Source organism: Podarcis pityusensis (genome assembly GCF_964106645.2).
Source record: "Podarcis pityusensis genome assembly, chromosome: 1".
Taxonomy (NCBI): Eukaryota; Metazoa; Chordata; class Lepidosauria; order Squamata; family Lacertidae; genus Podarcis; species Podarcis pityusensis.
Genome location: NC_138028.1, coordinates 87,165,911 through 87,193,687, shown reverse-complemented (window position 1 = coordinate 87,193,687; position 27,777 = coordinate 87,165,911). Strand labels below are relative to the sequence as shown.

Sequence of the window (27,777 nt, the reverse complement as noted above, 5' to 3'; positions counted from 1 at the left end):
TGTCTAGTTTCCTTTAAACTAGCTACCAACTTGTTAGTTCCACTCTAAATTCTTGTGAGGAGAAATTAGATCTAGGAGTTATCTAGCAGCTCAGGTTGAGCAAAGTCCTAAAGCACAGCAGTGTGAACCATCTTAATACTTCCCCCTTTAGCACACTTTTAGGAATGCGATCTGAATGAATGCAAGGAGTAATAATCTGGTTTTCTTAACGACATTAATGTGGAGGTGGGGAGTAGTGATGTGAAGTTTGGGGTCCGAGCATAGATCATTCTTCTGCAATTTTTAAACGTTGGTTGTTTGTAACCTGGCTGCATTGCTAATGAACTTTCCCATTCCTAAGGGCAGATCTCCCCACAAAACACTGACCATCACCATGTCAGCAGAACTTAGTGCCAAAGTGACCAGGACTCTGAACAAAACCACACCTGGACTCCAGATATGGAGAATTGAGGTGAGTGTTTGTTTAGTTATGTGGTAGTATAAAGGTGAGAAAGAGACCAGCATTTGGAGGCGTGTGTTTCCTCTCTTCCCACGATTCCACCTTCTCCTGGGATCTCCTGCCTTTCAAAGGAGGAAGAGGAGAAGCTGAAACCCGATTCACTATAGATCAGGAGTGGGGGGGGGATGTCAGGCCTGGGGGGCCAAATGGCTTCTCTACCTGGCCTCAGAACTCTCCATGGGCCACACTCCTCACTGGTTCTGCTCTGCACCCTGAATGTTTTTGCCTGGCTGGAATGTGTTCTTGAACTTGAATGATGCTGCTTCCTTGCCTGGGTGGAGGATACAAAGGGGTGTGTGAGTATGTGGTTCTATATGCAGCCTTCAGTCCCTGTCGTGGTGGGGAGGAAAGGCGGGGTGTGTGTGTGTGTGTGTGTGTGTGTGTGTGTGTGTAGAAACTAGCAAAGGAAAAAACGAATTTGTTGCTCCACCCAGGTTTTGTCTCTGGCCCTGCCCACAACTGGCAACTGCTGTGGCCCTCAGGCTGCAAAAGGTTTCCTAGCCCTGCTCTAGACTCCCAGCTCAGTGGTGCAGAGTCCTTGTATTGTATCTCCTATTCTGAGGGCCAGACTAGATTGATATTAATTATATAAATGCAATTGATATGCACAAAGTAGCAGCTATGGGAGAGGCTGGTCAGCATTAGGATCACATAAGGGGAGAGGGGGTTAATCCTTTCACTTACAGCCATGGTCCCAAACCCAAATACTCCCTGATCCAGAAGCTGCTGTAAGCACTGGGAAGCCTCCACCAGCTGAGCTGGGGCAAAAGAAGCTGGGCACCAATGGGGGATTTCCTCCCAATGCAAATAGGATGCAGCTTTGGATGATGGATTTTCATCAAGACTGCAACAGGGAGGATAGGGTTAATTGCCCCCTTGCCCTCCTGTTCTTTGAACCTGATAATTATTGTTTCTCTTCATCTGTGGTTCTACCCTGAGCAATGGCCTTTCCTCAGAAGACTGAGGTGATGGGATTTGGCAAAACTAAAAAGAATTAAGGTGATGGGGCTTGGTAAAAAATAGACTATTGAAGAAAGGAAGGCAGGACAAATGTTTTAAAATGAAGATAAAGGCAGGAAGAATGCTCTTTACACAACACAAGGGTGTGTGATGATCTTTAGTAGTGTATATAATTCCAGCTAATTCCACACACCCCTTCCCTTCCAGAATATGGAGATGGTGCCTATTCCACCGAAAACATATGGGAACTTCTACGAAGGAGATGCTTATATAATTCTCTCGGTAAGAGGAATTAATAATGGTGGAGGCCTTTGTGTCACTACGCTTGATGGGACAAAACAGCTGGCGAAAAGGACGAGGCTCAGCCCAAGAAAAAAGCAGGAACTTGCCTCATGTAAAGTATGGAAGGTGCACCATGGAGCATGATGAGGTCAAAGAAGGATACGTCAAGGGAAGGTCCTATGTGGCTAGGAGTAAATGTACTCCAGTCCTGTCAAACTTACGTATACAGTAGGCTACCACCCTAAAGGCCGCACTAAGTTGCTATTACTTAGATTTTAACAACAGCAGCAACAACATTAATACCTAATTTTTGAAGTCAGGAGCAGTTCCCAGAGATGGGCTGTCTTCAGCATTAGGACCGCATTATGTGCCTTCAGACCGGGGCTGGCCCTACCATTGGGCAAAGTGAACATCTTAGGCAGCAGATGCTGGGGAACAACAGCAGCAACCCCCTCTGCCCCTCACTAACCATTCTCTTCTGTAAGAGGACAGCAATGATTCCTTTCCTGGCCTCCTCTAAACTACCAGTAGTCTGCTGCCTTAGATGCGTTAGAGGACATAAGAAGCTGCTTTATATTGAGTCAGACCAATGGTCCATCTAGCTAAATATTGTTGATGTTGACTGGCAGTGGCTCTCCAGGGTTTCAAACAAGGGATCTTTCCCATCCCTGCTTGAAGATGGCAGGGATTGAACCTGTGACCTTTTGCAGGCAAAGCAGGTGCTTTATCCCTATGGCCATTCCCCTAACACTCTCCCATGACCAGCGTTAAAGTCATATTCAGTTGCCAGTCCAATTAGCACCTTTACCTAGAATGGGGAGGGGGTGCCTTAGGTACAAAAGGTCTTGAGCTGGCCTTGATTCACGCCACTTTGTGCATCCAAAAATGTCTGGGTTTCCTGTATTCATTTGTTCAGCATCTGTTGCAATGGCTTTGCTTACCTCTCAAATATCATCTATTAGCATAAGCAAGGCAAGTTTGGGGTTTTAAAACAATTACCTACTTTATTGATTTAATAAACAGGACCAGTTATTACATCAACCCTAGTTGGAGAGTCAAGTGGTTTAAATACCTTTTGAGAGCTGATGTCGCATGGTAGGTAAGAGAAGACATGGAGCTCTGAATCAAAACATCGCCAGCTCAATTCCGCCATGATCTTATAATAAGGTGGTCTTAAGCGTCACTCCTTCTCAGCTCAGGGATAACAAGATAAAGTACACTTCATTCTCAAGTGATACATAAAATGCTAAGTATTTTTTATTTTGTTGCTGGTCTATTTTAAAGCTTGCTTCATTTCAGAGCTGTTTTTATATTAGCTGCTTCAACACAGTCACTTATTTTCATGTTTTTTTTAATTGCTGTTCTTGCATTTCTGTGTATTGGAAGCTGCCTTGAAAGCTGGCTTTATTAAAAAGGTAGGGTCGATATAAAACAATAAATAATACAGTATTTCACATCCTACCCTCCCATTCCCAACCCTTCTCTGTTCTCATGCCCTGACTATTTGTGAACACCTGTATCGTCGTACTGCACGTATTCTGGATAACTGGATAATGCCATACAGTTTGGATATGAGGATAAGGCCTGGATAGATGAATGAGCTGAGTGGGTAGATCAAATCAGAACTCCTTGCAAGAACCCTGCTCCTCTGCATGATATATGTTATAGAAGGAGGATAAACATTGCAAGGTTTCTAGGAGAACAGAACAGCTCCATCCTCAAAGATGTCTGCTTGCTTTCTGGCCTTGAAATGTCACAGCGTGACTTTTCTTAATGTTTTTGCTTTTGTTTTAGAATTAGCTACTTTCCCCATTGCTTTTACATTCAGCACAGATCTGGGGCTAGGATAGTGATACTGATCCGCCCATGCATGAGGAAACCCTTTTGTGTTTGAGAGTAGAGATCTGAGTCAATGTCCCTTTCTTGGACTTGGAGAGCTGAGTGTGTGAATCAAAATGCCCATCATTGTGGCATTGACTGAGCGCTGTGGGACAGAGAGGTCTCTGCAATTTTGATGGGCCTGCTAACCAGCTTCAATTTTCCAACTAGACGCATAAGACTGGGAACAACTTCACCTACGACGTCCACTTCTGGCTGGGCAGTTCATCATCTCAGGATGAGCAGGGCTCAGCTGCCATCTACACTACCCAGATGGATGACTACCTGGGAGGAGTAGCCGTACAGCATCGTGAGGTCCAGGGCTACGAAAGTGACGCCTTCCGGAGCTACTTCAAACAGGGGCTAATGTACGTAATGCTCCTTATTGCCTTCTGGTGGCTGATCCAGGCAATTACAGCTTCTTATTCTTTGAGCCAGGGACGCGGGTGGCGCTGTGGGTAAAACCTCAGCGCCTAGGACTTGCCGATCAGAAGGTCGGCGGTTCGAATCCCTGCGGGGGGGTGCACTCCCGTTGCTCGGTCCCAGTGCCTGCCAACCTAGCAGTTCGAAAGCACGTCAAAGTGCAAGTAGATAAATAGGGACCGCTTACTAGCGGGAAGGTAAACGGCGTTTCCGTGTGCTGCACTGGCTCGCCAGATGCAGCTTGTCACACTGGCCACGTGACCCGGAAGTGTCTTTGGACAGCGATGGCCCTCGGCCTCTTAAGCGAGATGGGCGCGCAACCCCAGAGTCGGACACGACTGGCCCGTACGGGCAGAGGTACCTTTACCTTTTTATTCTTTGAGCCCCTTTACATTTTTATGTGTTGTACCTGTGTTAAGAGACACATGCTAGGTAGTCTCAGTTGGCAATGGCTCCTCCGCTACATGTCCACTGTGTGTTTAGAAACACACATCAGCCCTTCCAGTGTTTCCTATAGGTACTTGACAACTCTTGAAATAAATAAAAAATCTGGATATCTGGGTGGAGACTAGTGGGATGGGGCCATATGGGACGAGAGGACAGGTAAGGTAAAGGTAAAGGGACCCCTGACCATTAGGTCCAGTTGTGACCAACTCTGCTCATCTCGCTTTATTGGCCAAGGGAGCCGGCGTACAGCTTCTGGGTCATGTGGCCAGCATGACTAAGCGGCTTCTAGCGAACCAGAGCAGCGCACAGAAACTCTGTTTACCTTCCTGCCGGAGCGGTACCTATTTATCTACTTGCACTTTGACGTGCTTTCGAACTGCTAGGTTGGCAGGAGCAGGGACCGAGCAACGGGAGCTCACCCCGTTGCAGGGATTTGAACCGGCGACCTTCTGATCGGCGGTTCCTAGGCTCTGTGGTTTAACCCACAGCGCCACCCCTGTCCCGAGAGGACAGGACTTAGAGCCAGTTCAGTGATAGTGCTGGGGAATGAAACCCAGCAGATTTTGACTAATCCCTGCGGGCAGCCTAACACAAAGCAATCTATTTCCCTAAAGTGAGCAGCTGGAGGAAAAGGGGCAGCTGGGAGGAACTGGAGATATCTGGTCAAAAGCAAAAATAGACAGGGACAGAAACAGTGCTGTCCTTACTACAAAGTAGTTGTTTCAAAGTGGCAGATTCCAGAGAGGGTTCCATTGCCCTACCTTTCTTCTCTGTCTGGCCAGGTTCAGAAGACATGACACTAACCATGGTTTAGCAATCCTGCCTGTCCTTCCTCTGTGGATTGTATGTGACTGTCTACTTGAAAGTGTGGGTGTGATTTCCTGCTTATGCGACCCCCATCTGCTGAGTAAATTTGCCTGCCTGCCTTCCTGAATATATGTGTGTCTCTGTGTCTCTTCCCCTCTGCCGGCATGTGAGTGTATGTCCCTGCTTGCATGGTGGGTCTCTCTGTGTGTATGTGTGGTAAGTGTGCTTTGACCACATTTCTCACTGGCACATGTCACTGGAGGGGTGGCCAACTTCAGACTTCAGCTGAAAGAGATTTGCCGCTCCTTGTTTAGCATTAAAAAAGAACCACAGTGAGACTTGGCCTTGTATATTGCCCTCTGCTCCTTGTATGTAAGAGGTTAATGAAAGCTTCCTTTTTTGGTTTTGAATAAGCCATAGTTTCTTGTTATTCTAAACTTGGAAAACTGTTGTTTATTCTAACTGCTGGGGAGCTCAAATGAGGATCTAACTGTAGTTTTTGATCTAGGTTTGTTTGAACTAACCACAGTGCAAATAAACCATCATGTCCCAACTGCAGACATAAACTGTGGTTTGTTCAAAACCAACAATTGAAGCTTTCAATCTTTTCCCCCTTGCATATGAAGGAGAGCCGGGGGGGGGGGCGGAGGAGGAATGGGAGCCTGAAGATATGCGGGGCTCGTCAACTTATGTTTGAACCAGGACTACATATAATAAAATTTTAAAATGGGTTCCAAAGCAAAGGGCATCATTTTGGTTTTTGCTTTGGGGACAAAAAATGTCTAAAGTTGACACCTTATAGCAGCGGTAGGAAACTTGGAAGCCTGTGGTCCAATTTCATGAGGTCCTCAGTCCTAGTTTCATGCGAGTGGCAAAGAGGGGTGAAATGTGGGAGGGGGGTCCCAACCCACATTTGGCTTCAGCTATGCCCACTGCTGATATGCAGCCCCCAGCAGATTACACTTGGGGGAATGTAACACTCAGCAGAAGGTTGCCCTCCACCCCACTACATAGAACAGAGGTCTGTCCATTTAAGGGCCTGAAATGTGTGTTGTGGCTAACATAATGTTCTTAACATCAGAGGCTCTGGGAAAACTAAAGCAGAGTGGCTGTAGAAGGCAGCAGGTCTTCCCCCGCCCCCTTCTGCCCCATGCTTCTATTAGGCATACTGGGTAGAGGTCAACCCTTTCTTCTATGGGAGGTCTGCATACACGCTCTATATTTAAAGCACATGGCTTCCCCCTAAGAATCCTGGGAGCTGTAATTTACCCCTCACAGAGCTGCAATGCCCAGCACCCATAACGATCTACACTTCCCAGGATTCCTTGGGGGATGTTGTGTGCTTTATATGTGCCTTAGATGCACGGTGTGTATGCAGCTGAAGACTCAGCTGTTTGGGAATGTTGGTGCTCTCCTCCACAGTCCAGACCCTGACCCTGCCTCTCCTCTGCAGCTATAAGAAGGGTGGAGTGGCTTCTGGCATGAAGCACGTGGAGACCAACACGTACAACGTACGACGCCTGCTGCACGTCAAGGGCAAGAAGAATGTGATGGCGGGAGAGGTGAGTCAAAGATGGGCTGGCAATGTTGGGAAAGGGCTGGCCAGGGCGGGTAGCTTAGCGCCTGGTAAAACTGTCAGATCTAGACACCGGGGTCTTTGAAGAAGAAGAAGAAGAGTTTGGATTTGATATCCCGCTTTTCACTCCCCTTCAGGAGTCTCAAAGCGGCTAACATTCTCCTTTCCCTTCCTCCCCCACAACAAACGCTCTGTGAGGTGAGTGGGGCTGAGAGACTTCAAAGAAGTGTGACTGGCCCAAGGTCACCCAGCAGCTGCATGTGGAGGAGCGGAGACACGAACCCGGTTCCCCAGATTACGAGACTACCGCTCTTAACCACTACACCACACTGGCTCACCACACTTTGAACACTTGTGGGTGATCATGAAGACAAGGTTCATCACAGTGTTGCAGCCCAGGAAGGCGCACTCAGATCTTACAAAAATCAAACATTTTGCCGTGCTTTTGACCTCTTGTTGGAGCAGTACAGTAGATGCACTTTTAATGAGGTCATCAGTGGCTACTGAAGCCACAATGGCTATGTTTCTACTTCCACTGTCGGAGGCGGTGTGCTGCTGGCAGGGGCGGCCCATCCTGTTTTGACACCTGTATTACTATAGGTGTCCTTTTAATAGAAATGACAGTGGAAATGGAAATAACTTTTATATTTACAAACCAAGAAACCGCAAGCCAACAATCTATCTATGAAATAAATATGTATTTTTTTTATTTAGAGGTCCTTTGCAATCTGAGGCCCTGATCTGTAGCTTCCTTAGCTTGTGCATATATCTTGCTCTGCTCCCAGATTTTCCATGGGCATTTTGTTGGCCATAATGAGAACTAGATGTGTTTTTTGGTCTGATCCAACAGGGATCATCTTGTGTGAGGTCCCCAGACTGATAGAATCCAGGTATGACTGTCTTTCAGTAAACTCACATAGGCTTTCCCACCAGCTGTTTTTTTTCCCTCTTGCAAAGGTGGAGCTGAGTTGGAGCAGTTTCAACTTGGGCGATGTGTTTCTGCTAGACCTGGGGAAGCTCATCATCCAATGGAACGGTCCAGAGAGCAACCGCCTGGAGCGACTGAAGGTGCAAAGTCTGCCATGGGTGGTGGAAGTGTGGAAGCAGGGGAGACGGGAGTTGTGCAAGGAAGAAGGATTTTGGTGCCTGTCCTTTCTTGGGTGGGACATCTGACATTTGAAATTCAAATGTAACACTTCTATTATAAGAAAAGGAGGGTTGTTTTGCTGACCAAAAAAAATATGGATTGGGAGGAAATGGGAGAATCGGGATCAAGTAAAGCCACCAACTTATCACATAACAACCCAGCGGTGGGACATGCTAAAGACACTGAATGGCCTTCCTAATAGCCTTGGGATTACGGTATATTACATTGATGGATTCACTCTGTGATGATCAGCTCATAGTTCCATGTAGTTCAGCAGCCATTCATAAATTCAGTGTATTAAAATGGCCATTGGGCATCATTCTTTTTAGTATATCTCCCCTTCCTAGGAAGGGTGGTAGGAATAATTCATGACTACAAGGTGCTTCAAGGTGTTAAGTTCTGTGTCTGAGTTGGCTAAGACAAAAGGGAAATAAATGAATTGGGGGATAGCTGAAGTGAGACTAGAATGCTGGACTAGATAAGCCTTAGGCCTGATCCTGCATGGGGTTTCTTGTTCACACCCACCATGCTCTTATTTGTGGGTTTTCTCATTCTTCTAATGCCATTCAGGCTTCCTCCTGCCACCCCCTGACCTTGGCTTGTGGTTGTGACCTGTTTCCTGCAGGGGATGACCCTAGCCAAGGACATTCGTGACCGGGAACGTGGGGGTCGAGCGCAGGTAGGTGTGGTGGATGGGGAGGACGAAGCTGCATCTCCTATTCTCATGAAGATCATGGAGTATGTGCTGGGGGAGAAGAGGAACATTCAGCCTGCCATCCCAGATGCCGTGGTGGACCAGAAGCTGAAATCTTCTCTCAAGCTCTACCAGTGAGTGACATTGGGTGTGTGGTAGTGGGGACTACGGTGAGGCAAAGAGGTTGTGTGGAAAGATGCACAGCTGCAGGAGAGAGGAGCAAACATCTCTTTGATGGATGCAGGAACAGGGGAATGTGGGAAAGAAAGACTCTGATGGAAGTACACATGCTGATCAAGAAAGCAAATGTTCCATTTATTCTGTCCTTGGGATCAATACTGCTCCTGAGAGCACCTGTGTGACCTTCCTTAATGAGTACAATTCTGTTTGTCGTGTTTGGGTTTTTTCTTGTGGGTGCAAAATGATTTGGAAAGAACTGTGACAGCAAAACACATCCAGAAGGGATGTATGAGGGAGGACAATGGGAGATCAGGAATAGGGCAGGAGCCTGGAACTATGAAGGAAAGAAAATAAACTAGAGATAAATCTCAAAAGGGAAGGAGACCCTACAGTTGGGCACCTTGGCTTTTGGGCTGTTTTGGCCAACACTGCCCCCATTTTCAAATATTTCCTTGTAACCATGAAGGTAAGAAAATATCCTCCTAGTTTCCCGGCTCTTCCTCCCCTTTTTAAAATTAGTGTGTGAATGCGCCGAGGCAATTTGGGGTTCAGTGATGTCACTGCAGGTGAGATGCAGACATTCTGCTTCAGATATCATAGGAGAAATACACAAAAAAAAGAAGCAGGAGTAATTTATCATTGTTATTTTCCACCCCACTTTTATGTTAACTGAACTGGCTGTGAGGTTCTCTAGAAAACTGAATTCTGCAAGGTTTCATATATTGAATAGGCCCAGTCCTGATTTTTAGCTTTTAAGACCATTATAGTTTTGCATGATCTTCATCCCAGAGTGTAGACTAGTAACATCACTTTGGAGAGCTGGTACCATGACTACCCTCGTGTTCCTCTCCCAGAGTCTCTGAGATAGAAGGGAACCTTCTTATCCAAGAAGTTGCCATCCAGCCCCTCACCCAGGACCTTCTCAAGAATGAGGTAAGACTCATCCCTGAGGGATTGGTTGCACCATGACAAGCTTAAAGCATAGTTTGGGGGCTGGAGGGAAGGGAAGACTAGTGGATATGTTATTCCAGTGTCATCTAACACAGTTGTAGCTGTTCTGCCTATTGCCATTCCAACCCCAAATTATAATCTGAATGGCTTGAGTCTAAAATGGTGAGACTGTGGCCTTCCAGATGTTGCTGGACTACAATGCCCATCATCCCTGACCACTGAGCATGGTGGCTGAGGTTGATGGGAGCTGGAGTCCATCAACATCTAGAGGATTACTGGCTACCCTCCTATGCTGTAAGAGAGAGCCTGGTAATGGAAGAGGGCTATACTGGCCTAAACAGCTTCTTTGTAATGAAACAACTGGATTTTGTTTTGTCTCCTGTCAGGACTGCTTCATCTTGGACCAAGGTGGTGTGAAGATCTTTGTGTGGAAGGGTAGGAATTCAAGCAAGGAGGAGAAACGGCAAGCAATGACACGGGCCCTGGTGAGTGAGAGGATAAGGCAAAGCTGAGCCCATACAGTCTCACATCTGGGCAAGGATCTTTTGCAATGTTCCAGAACTTCTTGGAGATACTGGAACAAAGTGCCTCCACTCTCTCTCCTGCCATTTCAAGGGATCAAAGCCATTTTTGGCTCCATGATTCCAGATCTTGACTAACATGACTACCAACTCTTTTAGATTCTCTGTCTGGATTTTGGACCAGGGCTTGGATATTACCTTCTGCCTACTCGCCTGTCCTCCTTTTAGCCTCATCCATTTCATAGGCTTGAGGAGGGTATCAGGCAAACAAGTATAGAAAACAGAAAAAAACTTTACAGGCTTTTAAAAAAAAATAATTTAATCACAGTCCTTATAATGAAGCAAAGTGAAATTGTGGTGTTGGATAGCAGATTCTGGGAAGGAATTCTTCCACCAGTCCTTTGTTTAATGTTCCGTCAACAGAAAAAAATGACTGTACCAATGCAGACAAATGCCCCAATAAAGCATATAAATTACGGTAAATTCTTGGTGGATATTATTAAGCAGAACACCATTTGCAAAAAACAAGCACTCATGCCTTTTTTTTTTTAGACCTTCGTTTTCCAGTTTGAAGAATATACAGTGTTTAAAAATGCAGCGATTCTGTCTCGCATTGCTACACTAGAAATCAGGGGTGCAAAAGACTGAAGCTCAAGCTAGTTTGTGTTCTACATTGTTTCCTTTTTAGCCTAAGTTAATGTAAGCGCATAAAGCCTGGATGAACCCAAAGCTGTCTTTAGCCCCTCTAATAGCCAAAGCAGATGGTGAGGGCCAACAGGACTAGAGCCAAAGTGGGCTAATGAGAAGCAAGAGGAAGCTACCATACAACAAAATAGAGCTTTAAAAACCAACAAAATGTAAGGGGCAACACTCCCCCCCCCCCAAAAAAAACCAACAACATCATCCTGACCAATGAGGACCAAGCATGCTCAGTAACCACAGAATGCTGAGTGTTAGTTGAAAAAGAAAACTGGTGGCAGGGGGATGGAATGGAGCGTTCTACCAGGGGCATTGCTGGCTGGCTGGCACCATGTACATGAGCACTGCTGTTATAGTAGGCGAGGAATACACTTATCATTTTTTGTTGCAGGCCCCAGTTGTTAAAGAGATAACACTGGGCTGTTGAGGGTGATAGTCTAGGATACTTCCAAATATGCTCTGTTCATTAAACAGTCTCTGTGGAGTCCTTCCTCACCTTGTTGTGAAAGTTGCTCTGTTCTGATCTTCTCTTTGTCATCTCAGGGTTACATGAAGGCAAAGAACTACCCACCCAGCACCAGTGTGGAGACTGAAAATGACGGTTCTGAATCCGCTGTCTTTAGGCAGCTCTTTCAGAAATGGACTCTCCCCCATCAAAGCACTGGCTTTGGCAAGACCAACACAGTTGGGAAAATAGGTAAGTGCTGAAGCCTGATCAACTTAGTGGAGCTGATGGTTTAGAAGCTGCTTCTGACAGGTATGAGCCCCACAAGAAGAGGTGGGAAAGAATGTTGTTTTGGCCTGTCTCTTTTGTGAAAAGGCAAATCAGTCTGTTCTGCGTCAGTTTCTGTGTTCATTCCTCAATTCATTCTCTCCTGTTTCCGTATCAATTTGCAAAGAAATTTGAAAATCCACAATTAAATATGCACAATACCTTAAAAACACTATTATACCACTTTAAGAGTCATGGCTTTTCACAGAGGATCCTGGGAAGTATAGTTCATTAAGGCTGCTTAGAGTTGTTTTTATGTGACCCCCTCTTCCCCTCACAGAGGTGCAGTTCCCAGAGTCCTTTGGGAAGAGGAATTGGTTGTTAAACCATTCTGGGAATTCTGGAGCTAAAGTTCTGCCAGATTCATTCTTGTTTACACACACACACACACACACACACACACACACACACACACAACCCCCACTACGGAGGTCTAGTACAGTGGTAACCAACATAGCCCCCTCTAGTTGTGGGATTCCAGTTCCTGTCATCCACAAGGTGCATGATGAATGGCTGGTAATGGTTAGGAATGATGGGAGAGCAGCACACTGGGTACCTGTGGCCTTGAATGTGGGTTGAAGGAAGCATTTATTGTGAACCCCCTTCTTAATATTGGCAGCATCCTTGACATGGGCTGCTGAGGGTTTGTGTTGTATATGAACAAACACAGCTTTAGAATGAAACGTCGTTGCTGCTGTTGTTGTTAAAATTTGCATACTGCCCTGCATCCAACGAACCCAGGGCAGTTCTCAGCAGAACCCCAAATGTTGGGTTTTATAAGCATGTGAGTTGCTATCCTCTGCTTTCTGCTGTGGAAACCATACATGGTGGTGCCTCCTTCCTATAGGAATAACACATGCAGTTTCCATCCAGCCCATCAAAGTTTATTATTTAGCTTGTAACTGCCCATCCTTGGGGCCACACGGTCCCTCAACGCAGATGTGCTGGTTAAGACCAAACCTACCTACTTTCTTCCCTGGCTGCCCAACAGCCAAAGTAGAGCAAGTGAAGTTTGATGCCACCACTCTCCATGCCAAGCCGGAGATGGCTGCCCTGCACAAGATGGTGGATGACGGCTCTGGAGAAGTAGAGGTGAGGACAGTGCCATTTTTCTAGAAAAAGAGGTGCCAAAATCACCATGAACTCTTCATTTGTTCTCTTGTAATGGCAATGGTGCCCCCCTGAGAGGTGCCGGAACTGAGCTCAGGAGAATTTCGGCTGGGAGAAAAAAGCCCTGGGTAAGGACCAGGCCCACCCAAGTCCCCACCCCCTTTTGGCTTTGAGTTTAGTGGGATAACCTGTTGTGAGACACAAGAGCACAAGACAGGTCTATCTCAAAGGCTTCCTCTTGGCCTCAGCTCTGCAAATATGCAAAATGAATTGCCATGCTAGCATTATGAAAGTAGAGCTGGAGTTAAAGGTGAGCAGCTGCAATAAATCTGGCAAGACCAGCCCCAAACTAGCCACACCTTTTGAAGCTGTGGCAACAAAAGGACAGAAAATCTCCTTGGTTACAGCTGTCCAAATTTGCCTTTCTAAAAGGATGACAAGCTGCGAAATTATATCCAGTGCCAGTGACTTGGCTAGTTGGGGAACAGCAGCATGAATGCCACATAACATAAGGCCCTGGACACTTTTGAGAGGAAGGGTGGGATATAAATCTAATACCATTCAATTATAACTTTGGTAGGGCTATGGGGTATGCTTTAGTGCTCCTTAGGATTGTAGGCTGGGGAAGGTCTTTGCCCTGGGTTCACCACAGGCCCTGTAAGAACAACATCAGCAGGAACGTAAGGAACTGAGGACCATCTTCATCACTACTTTTTTCTCTGGGACTTCACAAGGCATCACACAGTAAAGTTGAAGCATATCACCATAGCCATAAGGACTTGAAAAGTGATGCTTTGGTGGTGTTTTAAATGAGAATCGAGATCTTTAGAAGGCTGAATTCTGTATCCAGTGCCACATTTCCTTCCACCATCACCCCAAATGTACACAGTTGAGAAATTCAGATATACACCACTACTCTAGGGGCTTGCTCACACTTCCATTTGCCCTGCTGTTTTCTCCCAGGAAATCTCACTCTTTATTGCAGAATCTGCAGTGTCCAGTTATGATGGACCTAACTGCTAACCGAGCTAACTTTGCCAAGCACTATATTCCTGGCTATACTGAGGAAACCTCCACCCACCAACCCCTGCCCACCCCTTGAACATCTACTGCTACCCTGTTGCTCATGTTCCACTTGCCTTGACAGGTCTGGCGAATTGAGGACTTGGAACTGGTACCAGTGGAGGGTCGCTGGCTTGGTCATTTCTACAGCGGCGACTGCTACCTTATCCTCTACAAATATCTAGTCTCCAGTAAAATGCACTACATGATCTACATTTGGCAGGTGAGCAGGTGGAGGTGGGCAGGAGGGATTACGGCAAAGGAAGCAGAGTATAGGCCAAGGAGATGGAGAGAGAAGAAAGACCTTCCACATGTCACCTAGGAGCTGTAGAAACCGTTTGCATGTTCACAACAACAACAACAACAACAACAAGTACTAGGAATTTGCCTTTCCAAAGGAGTCTGAAGTTTTCAGGACCCTAAAGATGCCACTGGATTCTGCTGTAGGATGCTGTGTTCACAGTCATGAGTTTTGAAGTCCTCTCCCCATTGAATTGTAGCTGAGAGACAGTCGGAACCTTTACGTCAGCCTACTTTGTTGCTGCTTTCCAGGGTCGCCACGCCAGTCCCGACGAGATCACTGCCTCTGCTTACCAGGCTATCATTCTGGACCAACAGTATAATGGTGAACCTGTGCAGGTGCGAGTGACCATGGGCAAGGAGCCTGCTCATCTTATGGCCATCTTCAAGGGACGCATGGTGGTGTATTCGGTGAGCACAAGAGGGACAGACTCAGTGGTTAATATTGTCTCCCTTTCCATTTCCCAGCTGTACAATGGGGAGCAAAACAGATACGAAACAGGAAATCCAAAGAGAACTTTAGAGGGTGGCTCTAATTTTGATCAGAACAATAGTTCTACGGGGGATTTAGGTTTTGCATCCAAGTAGGTATTTTTGGGGGATGGGGAATAACAGGCACAATACAGGTTCCCTTGTTTCCCCTCCCCCAGTGGAGATAATCATAGTTTTGGGGATGGGGGAGCAATTTAGACTAGGAAAATCACAGAGAAGTGAACACTTGCTCCACCAGCAGCACTTCTCCGATCAAAATCTGAGACCCCAGAGGGGCTTTAAATAATAATATTAAAAGCCCCCTGGGAGATCAAAACACATCTTTCCCACTTCACATGTCTTTTGGTCTCAAAGCTTCCTAATCTGGAGTTATATCACTTCAAGGGAGTTTTATGACAGGCTGTATTCTTGTTGCCACTTTGTAAGCTGTTTGTGGTTGAGCACTCTACCGCTTCCTCATCCCTTTTCCTTTGGTGGTGGTGCTTTGTATATTGAGCGGATGTGACCCTCCTGACAGATTTCAGAAAGGGGAGGGGAAAATATCCCATTCGTTCCATGCCCTGAACAGGACAAGGAGCAGTGGGTTTAAGTTCCAGTGGCGGAAAAGGCTACTGTGGAACGGGAAGCTATCAAGGCAAAGGGGAACCTAGAATGCGTCAGTCACAGAGTGACCTGACCTCATCTGTGTCAGGAAAGGGGCCTTTTGGGACCAGTTCCTATAGTTCTGCAGTGGAAGGTGAAATAATGGATGGGACAAAGCTTGTACAAAATAGTTTATGTCTCTGGGGGAGGGTTGAGGCTTAACGAATAGATCTTGCTTTCATGCAGTCCTATGACCTTTATTTGGGATGATATAACCAATGCACTGGGCTTTGGAGTGCAGTGATGCTCATGCTCTATATAAGCATGGCTGAGAGGCTGTGGAATTCCTCAACACAGCACCCATTCAGAAAGTGTGCATGAATTTTGCATAATTTCTCTTGCTCTTGTAGTATCCAAGCCCTAGAAGCCTGGAGTGATGCCTGGACTCTCATAGCTGTCTAAATTCTTTTTCCCCTTCCTCCTTACACCTAGGGTGGTACCTCCCGAGCTGGCAGCACAGCTCCAGTGCCCACCATCCGCCTTTTCCAGGTGCATGGGACCAACGAATTCAACACCAAGGCCTTTGAGGTGCCTCCCCAGGCCTCCTCCCTCAATTCCAACGATGTCTTTATCCTCAAGACTCAGAGTTGCTGCTACCTCTGGTATGGGAAGGTAGGCATCCTTTCCGGGAGAAGTGCACAGCTGGTGGGTGATTTGGAGGCTGAGGGCACTAGCAAGTGTGATCCAGAACAAACATCCTCAGCTTTGGAAGAGGGAGTGGAATTTAGTTACCGTATTTTTCGCTCTATAACACGCACCTGACCATAACACGCACATCGTTTTTAGAGGAGGAAAACAAGGGAAAAAATATTCTGAATGAAACAGTGGACGTATCATTTTTGTGCTTCATGCTGTGGCCACAGACATGTGATCTGATGGTGAATTTGGGGTGACCCAATGCAAAAATCCTGAGAATCCCTGTGGATCCATGCTTTGTAACCACGTTTTTGCACCATTGCAGCCCCAGGCAACAGTGGGTGCGTGATTTTGGGGGGGCAGGCTGTAGCCATGGACATGCTGTGTGCTCTGATGGTGAATTTGGGGTGACCCAATGCAAAGATCCTGAGGATCCATGTGGATCCATGCTTTGTAACCACATTTTAAGTGGGGAGGGAAGGAAAAACACAGAAGGCTAAGAATGCAGGAGAGGGCTATAACGTGAGGAAAGGAAGGCAAAAGTTCCCCCCCCACCCACCCACACAAGCCAGCCAGCGCTCTCTCTCTCTCTCTCTCTCTCTCCCATCTGCATGTTTTCCGGCTGCCTGATATTTATTTTTTTTAATTGCCTTGACAGAAGAAAGCATTTTAACTGCATTAAGAACTATTTAGCAGCGAAACCTAAGCTTTGCCATCCCTTAAGAGGTACAGACACTGTAATCTTCCAGATCGCATGAATTTACAGGCAAAACACTGTTTAAGGATTTCATCCTTTTAAATTGAAGAAAGCATATTTGAATGCTGTGTGTCCCCAAAAACAAAAAAGCAGGAAGTCAAATCAGAATTTTAAGCTGAACCTGTAATCTCTCTTCCCTTCACAAACATTGTTCCCTCCGAAGCACAGAGAGGAAAGCAGACACTCTGCTTTCCCCTCTGCTTGCCTGGAGGGGAGGGGCTTTCCCTGCTCTTTGTTCCGTTTCAGCAAACACAGCAACGAAACAGAGCGGGTGGGCAGTAAGACCCTGAGGCAGAATGCAGGAAAGCAACCACTTCCTCTTTTCCCCTCTGCTTGCCTGGAGGGGAGGGGCTTTCCCTGCTCTTTGTTCCGTTTCAGCAAACACAGCAACGAAACAGAGCGGGTGGGCAGTAAGACCCTGAGGCAGAATGCAGGAAAGCAGCTGCTTCCTCTTTTCCCCTCTGCTTGCCTGGAGGGGAGGGGCTTTCCCTGCTCTTTGTTCCGTTTCAGCAAACACAGCAACGAAACAGAGCGGGTGGGCAGTAAGACCCTGAGGCAGAATGCAGGAAAGCAGCTGCTTCCTCTTTTCCCCTCTGCTTGCCTGGAGGGGAGGGGCTTTCCCTGCTCTTTGTTCCGTTTCAGCAATCGTGAAGCCCGATTTGATTTTTGTCTGATTTTTCGGCTCCAGGGACCACACATTCGCTCCATAACACGCACAGACATTTCCCCTTCCTTTTCAGGAGAAAAAATCTGCGTGTTATAGAGCGAAAAATACGGTAATTGAAAGGCTGACCCAACCCCCAACCCCCACACCACAGTCTGGTTTTCCTTCCTGCAGGGTTGCAGTGGGGATGAGAGGGAGATGGCCAGGAGTGTGGCTGACCTGATCTCCAAGACCGAGAAAGCAGTGATCGCAGAAGGACAGGAGCCTGCGGAGTTCTGGATTGCGCTAGGCGGGAAGTCCCAGTACGCCAACAACAAAAGGTAACATCTGGCACCTGGGCAAGTGCTGCTCTGCAGGGGCAGTGCTAGCTGCCTGCATCACATCATCAGAGCAGCAGATGTGTGCACACCATGGCTACCAGAATGCATGGCCTCCACTGACTACCTTACAGCTGATCACTTGGGCAAGGGGCCCTTTCCAGGCATGCTGGTTGCAGAATACTGTGAGGCAAGGAAGCCAACCAGCCCAGGCCACCAACAAGGCAGCATAGCTGCTACTGAGGCTTCCACTCAGGGGGGCTAGAACTCCACCAGTTTGGCACCGGTTTGTGGTTCATAGTTAATATAAAGCATGAAGCCTGTGTTTGATGTATCAATTGCTCAGTTTATGGCATGCTGCAAAATGCTGGGATTTTGCTGTAAAAGACGTGCAAACCTTTGGTACAGGTTTGGAACAGGATTCCAAATTTGGGGGTTCATAGTTAAATTTTCTTAGTGTGGTTGCCATCTCTCCCAGCCTCCATTGCCTGAAACGGCTACTTCACACTGGCTAATGGCAGGGCCGGTCCTGCCTAGGCAATGCACTCTTACACGCCAATCCTTACTCTCCTAATGTCAAAGTCTGAATTGGATGGAAGAAGCCACAGCCTCCATCTCCACTCAAAATCAGAAGACTCTGGTGGCTTTTTAAGGCATGTGCGAGAAAACCTCAAGTGTCAGTTTCCCTCCCTCCAAATCCACTTGCAGAGGGTGGTTATTTTAGAGGCAAGTGGCAAGGAGTTTCAGGGGGAAATGAAACCCGCGCACACCCTTTCTGGCTGCTTCTCTACTCTAGATTGCTCCAATCCAGCCTTTCTCAACCTGTGGGTTCCCAGATGATGTTGAACTACAACTCCCAACACCCCAAGGCCAGAGCTCAAGGATGATGGGAGTTGTAGTCCAACAACATCTGGGGACCCACAGGTTGAGAACGGCTGCATCTGATGTGGCCTGGTAGAAAAGCTGGATATATGGCTTTTTCTCCATGTGCTTGTGTGCAAATAGGGAGCTGACCTGCCACCTGACCTGTCTCTCTCCCTCTTTTTGTGCAGATTACAGGAGGAAACAATTGCCATCACACCTCGGCTCTTTCAGTGCTCCAATAAGACGGGGCGCTTCCTTGCCATGGAGATCACAAATTTTACTCAAGATGACTTGGAAGAAGATGATGTGTTCCTACTGGATGCCTGGGACCAGGTGGGTCTGAGGTGGGGGGTAAAGAATGAATAGGGAGAGGAAGCATTTGCTGCTCAATGAAGCACATTGGCAATGAATGTCCCCCCACCCCCCACCCCCCGTAATAATGCTATTGAATTTTACTTTCATGGCTAATATTGCACGCTGGAATTTCTTTACAGCTTTGTTCGCGCACACACACTTCTCATCTAATTACTGTGCTATATTAACACTCCATGCAGCTGAGGATGTGAACTATAGTCCACGAAACCTTGTCTTAACCAACTGGTTAGCCTTTAAAGTGCCACAATTTTGTTGTTTTTGGGGTAAGAAATGAATATGACCACTACCCCTCTAGAAACTGTTAGCTAAGGTTCCTTAAGGTTTAGGGGGTTATGGTCTGCCACAGAAGCTTTAAGTCTACAGTTGAGAGATATACACAGGCAAACACAAACGCAAGGGCAGAATTCCCTGAACCTTTCTCCCTTTTGATCCAGCTACCAGCACATGAGCTGCATGTCCGCTTCCATTCATAAGAGCTTTTTCTCCGGCCAGGTTTACTTCTGGATTGGCAAAGATGCAAATGAGGCTGAGAAGGAGGCAGCAGCCGTAACGGTGCAGGAGTACCTGCGAACTCACCCGGGTGGACGTGACCTTGACACTCCCATTGTGATTGTGAAGCAAGGCTTTGAGCCTCCGACATTCACTGGCTGGTTCCTAGCATGGGACCCCCTCAAAGGGACAGTAAGTGACCTAGTGGCCCTTATTCTTTCAGGTCTAACAAAAGGCAGCTGAGAACACCACGTCGTGCAACAAAGGTTAATCCCGTGTGAATTCAAAGACATGTTTGAAATGTGTAGAAAACATTACTTTCCCTCTAATTGCTCTGTCTTGTTAGAGCTCTCCTCTAACCTTCCAGATGTTGTTCGATTATAGCTGCCATCATCCTTGACCTTTGGCCAGGTGGACTGGAGACGATGGGAGCTGGAAGCACGTTACCCACCCCACCTACAGATTTTCATCAGAATTAGCTCTCATGAACTTTCGACATGCTGAAGTGTAGCTAGCTACATCCAGACTGTCTGTATCCACAAATGATGATGAGCACATAGGTTACCAGGCTTAAGATTCAGCAGACTTCTCTTTAAGGAATCCTATTTTAACTCTCTACCCTTCAGTCAAATCAAAATGTTCATGTGTGTGGGTAGTCTGGTAACTCCCAGGGTTTTTGTGGTCTATCTTCATGCAGGAGAAGAAATCCTATGAAGAGTTAAAAGCTGAACTTGTAGATGAGGACAACCTTGGCCAGATCACTTCTGTAAGTATTACTGAAGAGTGGGATAGAAAGCAGGGAGAACACGTGTTTGATCATATACAAGTGCAGGTGGCACAGTTGCCATTTAATTCATAGGAAACCAGGAACAATAGGACCCAAGTTCATTTTATAGCAGTAACTGCTGTGTAGCTTTTCATGCCTGTACTATCTGACTGGGGGATGCAAGGCCTTCTTTTAAAGTTATTTCAGTATAAAAGGCTGCAATACTTACTCCAGAAAAACTTCCCTTTAGAGGGATAGTAAGTATGGTAACAGCTGAGGAGCAACGGAGTTGCATTCCTCTTTAAGGATGAGGTTAACTGCTTGTAGAAAACATTGCCCACAGCATGCCCTCTCCACCTCCCTCACTGTTCCTCTGATGTTGTAGTGACTGACCTTCTTGCAGCACCTTAAAGACAAGAGCGTTATGGCACAAGTGATTGTGTACTAGACTATTTCTGCCGCAACAGACCAACATGTCCCTTCCAACTCTACCAATCTTACTCCTCTGGATGGTGCTAGAATTTTTAAACTCCTTTCTTACAAAGTGTACCAGAACACACAATACTGCATTTTAGATCAATAAATGCATTTATTTATCTAAAACAGTTCAGTTTACAATGCCAATTTACCTTCCCTCAACTCAGTGCTATTTTTCTAGAAAAAGAGGTGTTGGAACTCACCATGAACACCTCCCTAGTTCTCCCATAATGGCAATGACGCCCACCTGAGAGGTGCCGGAACTGAATTCTGCTGAGGCTGAAAAAAAGCCTTGCCTCAACTCTTGTTTAAATAGATACAAGACACATTTGAGCTTTGGGGATTCCCCCTTCCAATTTCTCTTTCAGGAAATCCTTGATGCAAAAACAGTTTTCACTGCCAACACAACCTTGGGTAGTATCTCAATGTCAACCTACCCTCTGGAGAAATTGATGAATGTGTCTGCAGAGGAACTACCCAGCGATGTAAACCCCAGCAGGAAGGAGGTGAGATCCCAGGGCTGCATTCACATTTCTCGTGTTTATTTATTGCATTTATATCCTGCCTTTCCTCCAAAGAGCTCAAAGTGGTGGTGTATGCAGATCTTGGCACAGCTTAATCTCACATCACCAAATCCAGATACAGAATAGGCTAGTGTATGCTAAATCAGGGCTACAAACATCTAATGGGTGTAGGAATAAAAGCTTGCTAATGTGCTGAAGCATTTGATATGCACAGTTCCTTTCCATAGCCATCCCCATCTGCCCCAATTAATATTAGGTTGTATTCAAGATAGTGTTAAGGCTGGGAGACCATCAGCACAAGGATTTGTGAGCGAGAGATGGAATATTCCCTCCCTCTTTTCCCCATGTGTTCCCCCAATATCTGTTCTGGTGGTTCCCCCGATCCTCCAGAGCTGATTTGGAGATTGTGTGGGAGGAGGAGGAAGAAGAAAATTTGTGCCAGTGCTAATTTGTGCACTCGTGTAAAAAGTTAGCTGAATACCTCCCACTGTTCATTCATTCTGAACCAGCATAAAGTGGCAACAACTTGAGGAAAATACAGAACAATCTCCAGTTTCCTTAGACTTCTTCTGAGCATGCCATCTTGTCTGAGTGTTATCAGGCTGTGCCCCCAAATACTCACAGGAAATCTGGACGTAGTGTTTTCACTACAGTGTGTTACCTTTATGACTGGACTTGTGCTCTCTCTCATCCTTGCCCTTTCCCCCCATCCCATAGGACTACATATCAGATGAAGATTTTCTTGCTGTCTTTGGAATGTCCCGACAAAACTTTGCTGCCCTTCCTCAATGGAAGCAACAGACTCTCAAGAAGGAAAAAGGACTTTTCTAAAAATGTAAACTTTCTGCTGTCATTGCCTCGAAGTGGATATTTTTACTTAAAATAAAAATAATTCCAAGTTTGTTTGGAGTGTCCCAGAATGAACAATCAAGCATTTTCTGCCACTGGATTATATGCAGCAACAAAGGGGATTTTATTCATTAACCCTACAGGTGGTCAAATTCTGAGTTACTAGAAACACAGGGCAGCCCAGGCAGGAAAAGGGAGCCTTTAAACTTGTGTCTGCCCACTTGAGTATCATCTTTCTCCACCTAGGAAACAAGGTAGCGATTTATTCTAGTGAGTCAACAACACCAGGCTGTCTTGTAGCTGATCACTCCATTTCCCCCTTGATCTTCACTTCTCTGAATTCCTGAATAAATTTTGGCACTTCCACATTGTTTTCCCCAATATGTCTGCAATGACATCACTAAGATCTACATTATGTATGCTCAGTGTTGACAAATTTCTGCAGTTTTGTTTTACCAACCCCAGTATTATACTATAGGGAGGAGTCCCCCTACCCCGCCCCTGTGAAACAGGAATTGATGCAACTACATTTCCACACAATTTTAAATTGTTTCTTTACATACACACCACTTTCCATGGTTTTCCTCTGAACCCAGAAGTGCAGAGTGAATTCCAATTCGCCTGCACACAGAAGTGTGGTTTTTGATCACATTTAGTGGGCTAGGGCTAGTCATAGGCAATTCAAATAAATTTTGTAGAAAATTCATGACTGCAAATTCCCATTATTCAATAATCACACATGAAAATGCTGACAACAGGACTAGCAACTACAGTTACTTCCATTTATCAGGCTTTAAGCAATGAGTAGAACAGCAAGCTGAAGTTTCCTTAATGAAAAGTATTCCATATGGCTTACCATACGCATTTTATAATGCAGATACATAGGTCTTCAAAATGAGGATCTGCCCCCACTTGAGAAGCAACTTACCACACCTTACCTTACAGGACAAAAGCAGAACTAGGATGGATTTTCCACAGGCAGTTGCTAATGTGTCTCAAGGAGCTAGACTTTGTTCAGAGAATGGTTTATACCTATTCCATACTGGCAGAAGTAGTGCTTCATTTCTCTGAAGGGAAATGCAAGAACAACTGCACATTTGGTGGCCTGGTGATTTTCTGAAAAAGTCAGCTTTCTAATGCACATTTCTTTCCTCTATGGATCAAAATGGCTTTTCGAAATGTAACTTCTCTAATAGATTTACGCTTAAAATGAAACTAAGCCAAGAACACAAGGGATTGTAGCAAAAGCCTTTATGCAAGCAGGACTTCTCCTTCCTCTCCTCTCCCCATATGCTCTCAAAATCTGCTCTGAGAGTCCTCCAACCCTCTGGAGTAGATTTTAAGGGTTCACGGGGGGCTAGAGGGGAGAGGAGGGAAAAAGTCCATTACGCAAGCGGAAGCCTGCTGTACTAACGAAACAGCTGTGTTGGATACAAACCCCAAGGAATGGAATACGTTTTGAAGAATCATAAAAATAGAAGGCCATAAATTTAGAGTATCAACTGCAACAACAATAAACAGCAGTGAAAACTGAGAACCATCCAACCCTCTCAAGCATATTCTGAGGGTGTGCAATGCACTGAAGAGGGAGGAGAGGAATGTAACTCTGTGCTAAACAAAGCTGTAAGACACCTGCATCTTTTTTTTATAAAAAAGGAACGAGATTCAGCATTAATGAAGAGTGTTTAATTTCTCTGAAATCAATCTACACATCATTTAAAGAGGAAGAAAAGAAGGCAGAATTTAGTAAAGAATACATAGAAACAAGTCTGCTAAAACACAGAAAAGTGCTGCTCCACATTAAGTGTCAAGGGACACAAAGTGACTCCCAACATTAAAAAAAAATCCCCAAGACAACTGCCTCAAACACACATGACAAGAACTCTCGCCCCAACTCACTCACTCCCCCTAAGTTTTTAGAGAATAACTTATTAAAGAAGCAGGGGAGCAAAGAAGTAGGTTAACACTGGGAAGTAGCATAGGGGCAACAACCCACCCACTTCATTTTCATTCCAAGACTGTTCACTCCCCATGTTACACTGGTTCAAAAAGAACACCAATTCTTGTACAGAAACTCAACTCTGCATCTTACCCCAAACTCCCATCACAGGGATCTGAAAAATTCCATGGATTTCCAATGAAATACTATTTAATTATAATTAATCCAGCCTTTAATTAGCTGCAGGGCAAGCAGGTTTTGTTAACCCATCTAGCACTTGAAAGACCCTGCATGCCTGAAACAAGTAGTACACCTTATGCTGTTGACTCCCCCATGGTGGAAGGGGGCGGGGAGCCCAGAATAGAGAAATCACTGGAATCCTCTGTATCTTCAAGGTTATTTCCACAGACTCCATTTATAAAACACTGAGCATTCATCTTCCAGTAGTGAGGGCAAAACCGATGGACAGATTTAACTTTAAGTGAAACACTGATGCCTAATGCCCTATATTTGCATGCTTAGGTTTTCAATTTCTAGCCCATGGCTAGAAAGAACAAGCTTTTTTTATATAAGGAAAAATCTTCATTAAAAAATAGGTGCATGGTGATTTCTAAAGTTTTCTTTAGCAAACGACCTGAGCTATTTTATTAATCCAGCTATATACAGGATTTGTTGGGGAGGGGTGGAGGTTATGGAGAGTTTAGTTACTTAGTGCAAACACATATATGGCTATTTTTCTTTATCAAAAAGTAAATATAGCAGAAAAATACAGCAAAAATAGGGCAAATGTAGAAAAGTGAGGTTTAAAATATGCAGGCATGAACCAAACCAAACCAAATTCTATTGGGTGAACTCATGTTTAGTTGCTTCCTTCTTTTGAAACCAAGAATGTCTCAGAAAGTTACATATCACACTGCTCTAAAAACAAACCTTCCCTTTAGCAGGCAACAGGATTCTAAACAGCAGCAGTAAGCCACTGCTGTTTAGGTCCCCAAAGTTTCTGTATTTCTCAAGATTACCTATAGTACAAGATCCTATAAACCACATACTTAAAATTTGGTTCTAAATGTAACCCTGAATGGCTGAGAAAACTGTACAAACTTAAACTCTTGCACAGTTTCAGCACTCTTGCACAGTTTCAGCACTTCCTGTTAAAACAGTAGACAATAAAAACTGATTGAGCTTAGAATCTCCCTCGCACAACACATTCTACAGATTTTAATGGACTGCAAATGCCAACAAGGATGTAAATGTAAATTTACATATATAGAGGGAGCACTAGATAGTACCTTCCTTGCCAGCACATTTCACCTTAGGGGGCAAAAAACTATTTAGAAAGTTGCCATAGCTTGACATAATCACTGGCTTACAGTCACTTCTGGCTAAATTGCATTCTCAATACTAGATGAAGCAAAAACGTATGATTGCTCTAATGAGTCCACATTCCTGACAATTCTGATGACTCTGCACCTGAACCTGGATGCTCTATACTGTCTTATTACGACACCTACCTATAATGTTTTGCCTGTAAATATGGGAGTTAATTTATCTTGACCATGCTATCAATATGAACCTGTAGGTGTCATGACAACTACTTAATGCATTTATCTGGGAGTTTCGGGGGGGGGGGGGGGAGAGATGGACAGCACTACCTCAGAATCAGGAAGAGATGTACAGCCTTACTCCAGAACAGTATTTCATTTTGAGGCTCCTCTTTTACACCTCAAGAAAAACCCCTTATTCCTTACTAAAAAGCACATTCAAATAACTCTGACCGTCAACAGTGCAAAATCACAATGATAGAATAAATTTAAACACTATGCTTTTGGCAGTATGACTTGGGAGAACCTTTGTTTGGTTTGGCAGATTAGCCAAGCAAATGATAAAGTTATCACCCTACTACTACCCTTGACACAGCAAATGTCATTCAGAGTTGCCTAACACAGCCTGTAATTCTATAAGCCCGGCAGGGAAATCCTTCCACAACAGGTAATACCTGTTGCCTACTAATGCCCATGGTTTGTGTCTTCTAGTCAAAGGATTATATTTCTTAGGAAGTTCTAATTGTAATTAAAAACAATTGTCAAGAAGGGGGGACGACAACCCTCTCAACACCTGTTAACCTTTTCAAAAGAAAAGTCTGAGTTAGGGGCAAACCAAGAGGCACCTCAATTATTAGCAATTTTATTGCCACAAAAGTGAAAAAACTGGAATAAATTTCCAGTATTAAAATGAGGAACTGAAACAAATTAATTCTAGATAGTATTTTTCTTGTTCATCCTTTTTGTCAAACAAGCTACAAAATGAATTTAGTGTTATCCAAATACTATTAAATAACCAAACCCTAACATCTACACCCTGAAATGTCTCAAAAACATCAAATAACCACTTTTGAGAGTTCTCTGATTTTTTCAACTGATTTAACTGCACTTACCACACAATTAGAATAAATCCAGGTACATTTTAATATTTCATCTGTTGGCATACAACTCTTGCCCAACAGAGTAAAGCTGGGATATCACACACACACACACACACACACACACACACACACACACACCTTTCAAGCATGTGCAGTTTTTCAGGGCTGAAAGCCAACACAAACACAGGGAAAACAGAACTCTCGTTCGTGCTTCATTTACTGATTAGCACTAGCTGGGCACTGGTAAAAAAAGCCCTGCCAAAAGCCAGGACTTGCACTTCCAGTTAGCTGCCTCTCTCATTGCCAAACCGGGACAGTCTTCAGTGAAACACAGCTAATATATATCTAGATATATATACACAGACTAATACAGATTATACACACAAATGCTCACAGAGAAATAAAACCTTTCTGCAAACGGCAGTACTTAGAAAAGAACACAGTCAAAAAAGAATAAAAACTTTAAAAATTATATATATATATATATTTATATAGTATATATTTTAACTTTAAAAACAAGGACGAAAGTGAACTATGTGAAGATGTAATCCATGGGTTCCAAAGCACCGACAGTTTGTTTCCTGGATCTGTGTGATCCTGTATTAAAGACCATGGGTGTCCCAGTTTCAGCAATGCCAGGGTCAGCCTTTAGCTGAGTCAGCCTTCAGCACTTTCCAATTCACGTTATGTACACAATATTTACCAGATTTGAGACTATTGCTTATTTTGCTCTCGTGTAGGGAAGGCATAGAAAACCACCCAATATGTAGCATCTTCTCAGTTTCCCTGTGAGAGGTAAATGGGCGAACTTGAAGTCGCTTCTCACACCATCCTTTTATGAGTTTTTGAAGGAGCCATTAAATCCTCTGGCCTGATTAACACCATGGCTGCTGGCACAATTATTTCTTGACTATTTAAAACAAAAGAATAAGAAGGAAACTCCAGGTAAAAGAAGCTTAGCTGCATGGTTGAAATTCAAAAGGAAGGCGTGAAGTGGTCCATTCCTCCTATTCCATGGGGTTGTCTCAACTACGCCCTGAGTTCTCGGGGGTTTGTGGCTCTTGCATGTCAGGCAAAAGTTCAGAAATCACTTGTGCTCAGTTAAAGCGACGTTTTTCAAATGGGCTGCCGAACTGGCTTCCCCACCTCCGTGCAAGGCAGCTGCATATTCTTTTCCGTTTCTAGCAACTCATCAAATATCTCCCTGGGAAACACAAAAGAGGTTCACATCAAAGAAGAAGGAAAGCTTTTAATGG

The 27,777-nt window shown here is 45.0% G+C and overlaps 2 protein-coding genes across 5 annotated transcripts in view; one reads left to right on the top strand and one right to left on the bottom strand.

The window, feature by feature from the left end:
• Nucleotides 1–22,212, top strand: part of VIL1 (villin 1) — a 31,345-nt gene extending 9,133 nt beyond the window's left edge. The window contains exons 3-21 of one of the 2 annotated variants that reach the window (XM_080980891.1): nt 346–451; nt 1,667–1,741; nt 3,791–3,987; nt 6,750–6,858; nt 7,830–7,940; nt 8,645–8,847; nt 9,748–9,826; nt 10,231–10,329; nt 11,608–11,761; nt 12,828–12,928; nt 14,094–14,231; nt 14,561–14,719; nt 15,875–16,054; nt 17,674–17,819; nt 18,869–19,013; nt 19,548–19,736; nt 20,242–20,310; nt 21,156–21,293; nt 22,029–22,212. In XM_080980891.1, the coding sequence (XP_080837017.1) occupies nt 346–451; nt 1,667–1,741; nt 3,791–3,987; nt 6,750–6,858; nt 7,830–7,940; nt 8,645–8,847; nt 9,748–9,826; nt 10,231–10,329; nt 11,608–11,761; nt 12,828–12,928; nt 14,094–14,231; nt 14,561–14,719; nt 15,875–16,054; nt 17,674–17,819; nt 18,869–19,013; nt 19,548–19,736; nt 20,242–20,310; nt 21,156–21,293; nt 22,029–22,142 (2,512 nt within the window). In that variant the 3' untranslated portion in view covers nt 22,143–22,212. Of the gene's footprint in view, nt 1–340; nt 452–1,666; nt 1,742–3,790; nt 3,988–6,749; nt 6,859–7,829; nt 7,941–8,644; nt 8,848–9,747; nt 9,827–10,230; nt 10,330–11,607; nt 11,762–12,827; nt 12,929–14,093; nt 14,232–14,560; nt 14,720–15,874; nt 16,055–17,673; nt 17,820–18,868; nt 19,014–19,547; nt 19,737–20,241; nt 20,311–21,155; nt 21,294–22,028 lie in introns of both variants that reach the window. The other variant, XM_080980892.1, reaches the window with a different exon arrangement.
• A 1,612-nt stretch (nt 22,213–23,824) lies between these two features.
• Nucleotides 23,825–27,777, bottom strand: part of USP37 (ubiquitin specific peptidase 37) — a 32,123-nt gene continuing 28,170 nt past the window's right edge. For all 3 annotated transcript variants that reach the window (XM_080980870.1, XM_080980872.1, XM_080980871.1), the window contains exon 24: nt 23,825–27,725. In XM_080980870.1, coding sequence (XP_080836996.1) covers nt 27,638–27,725 — 88 coding nt within the window. In that variant the 3' untranslated portion in view covers nt 23,825–27,637. The remainder of the gene's footprint in view (nt 27,726–27,777) is intronic.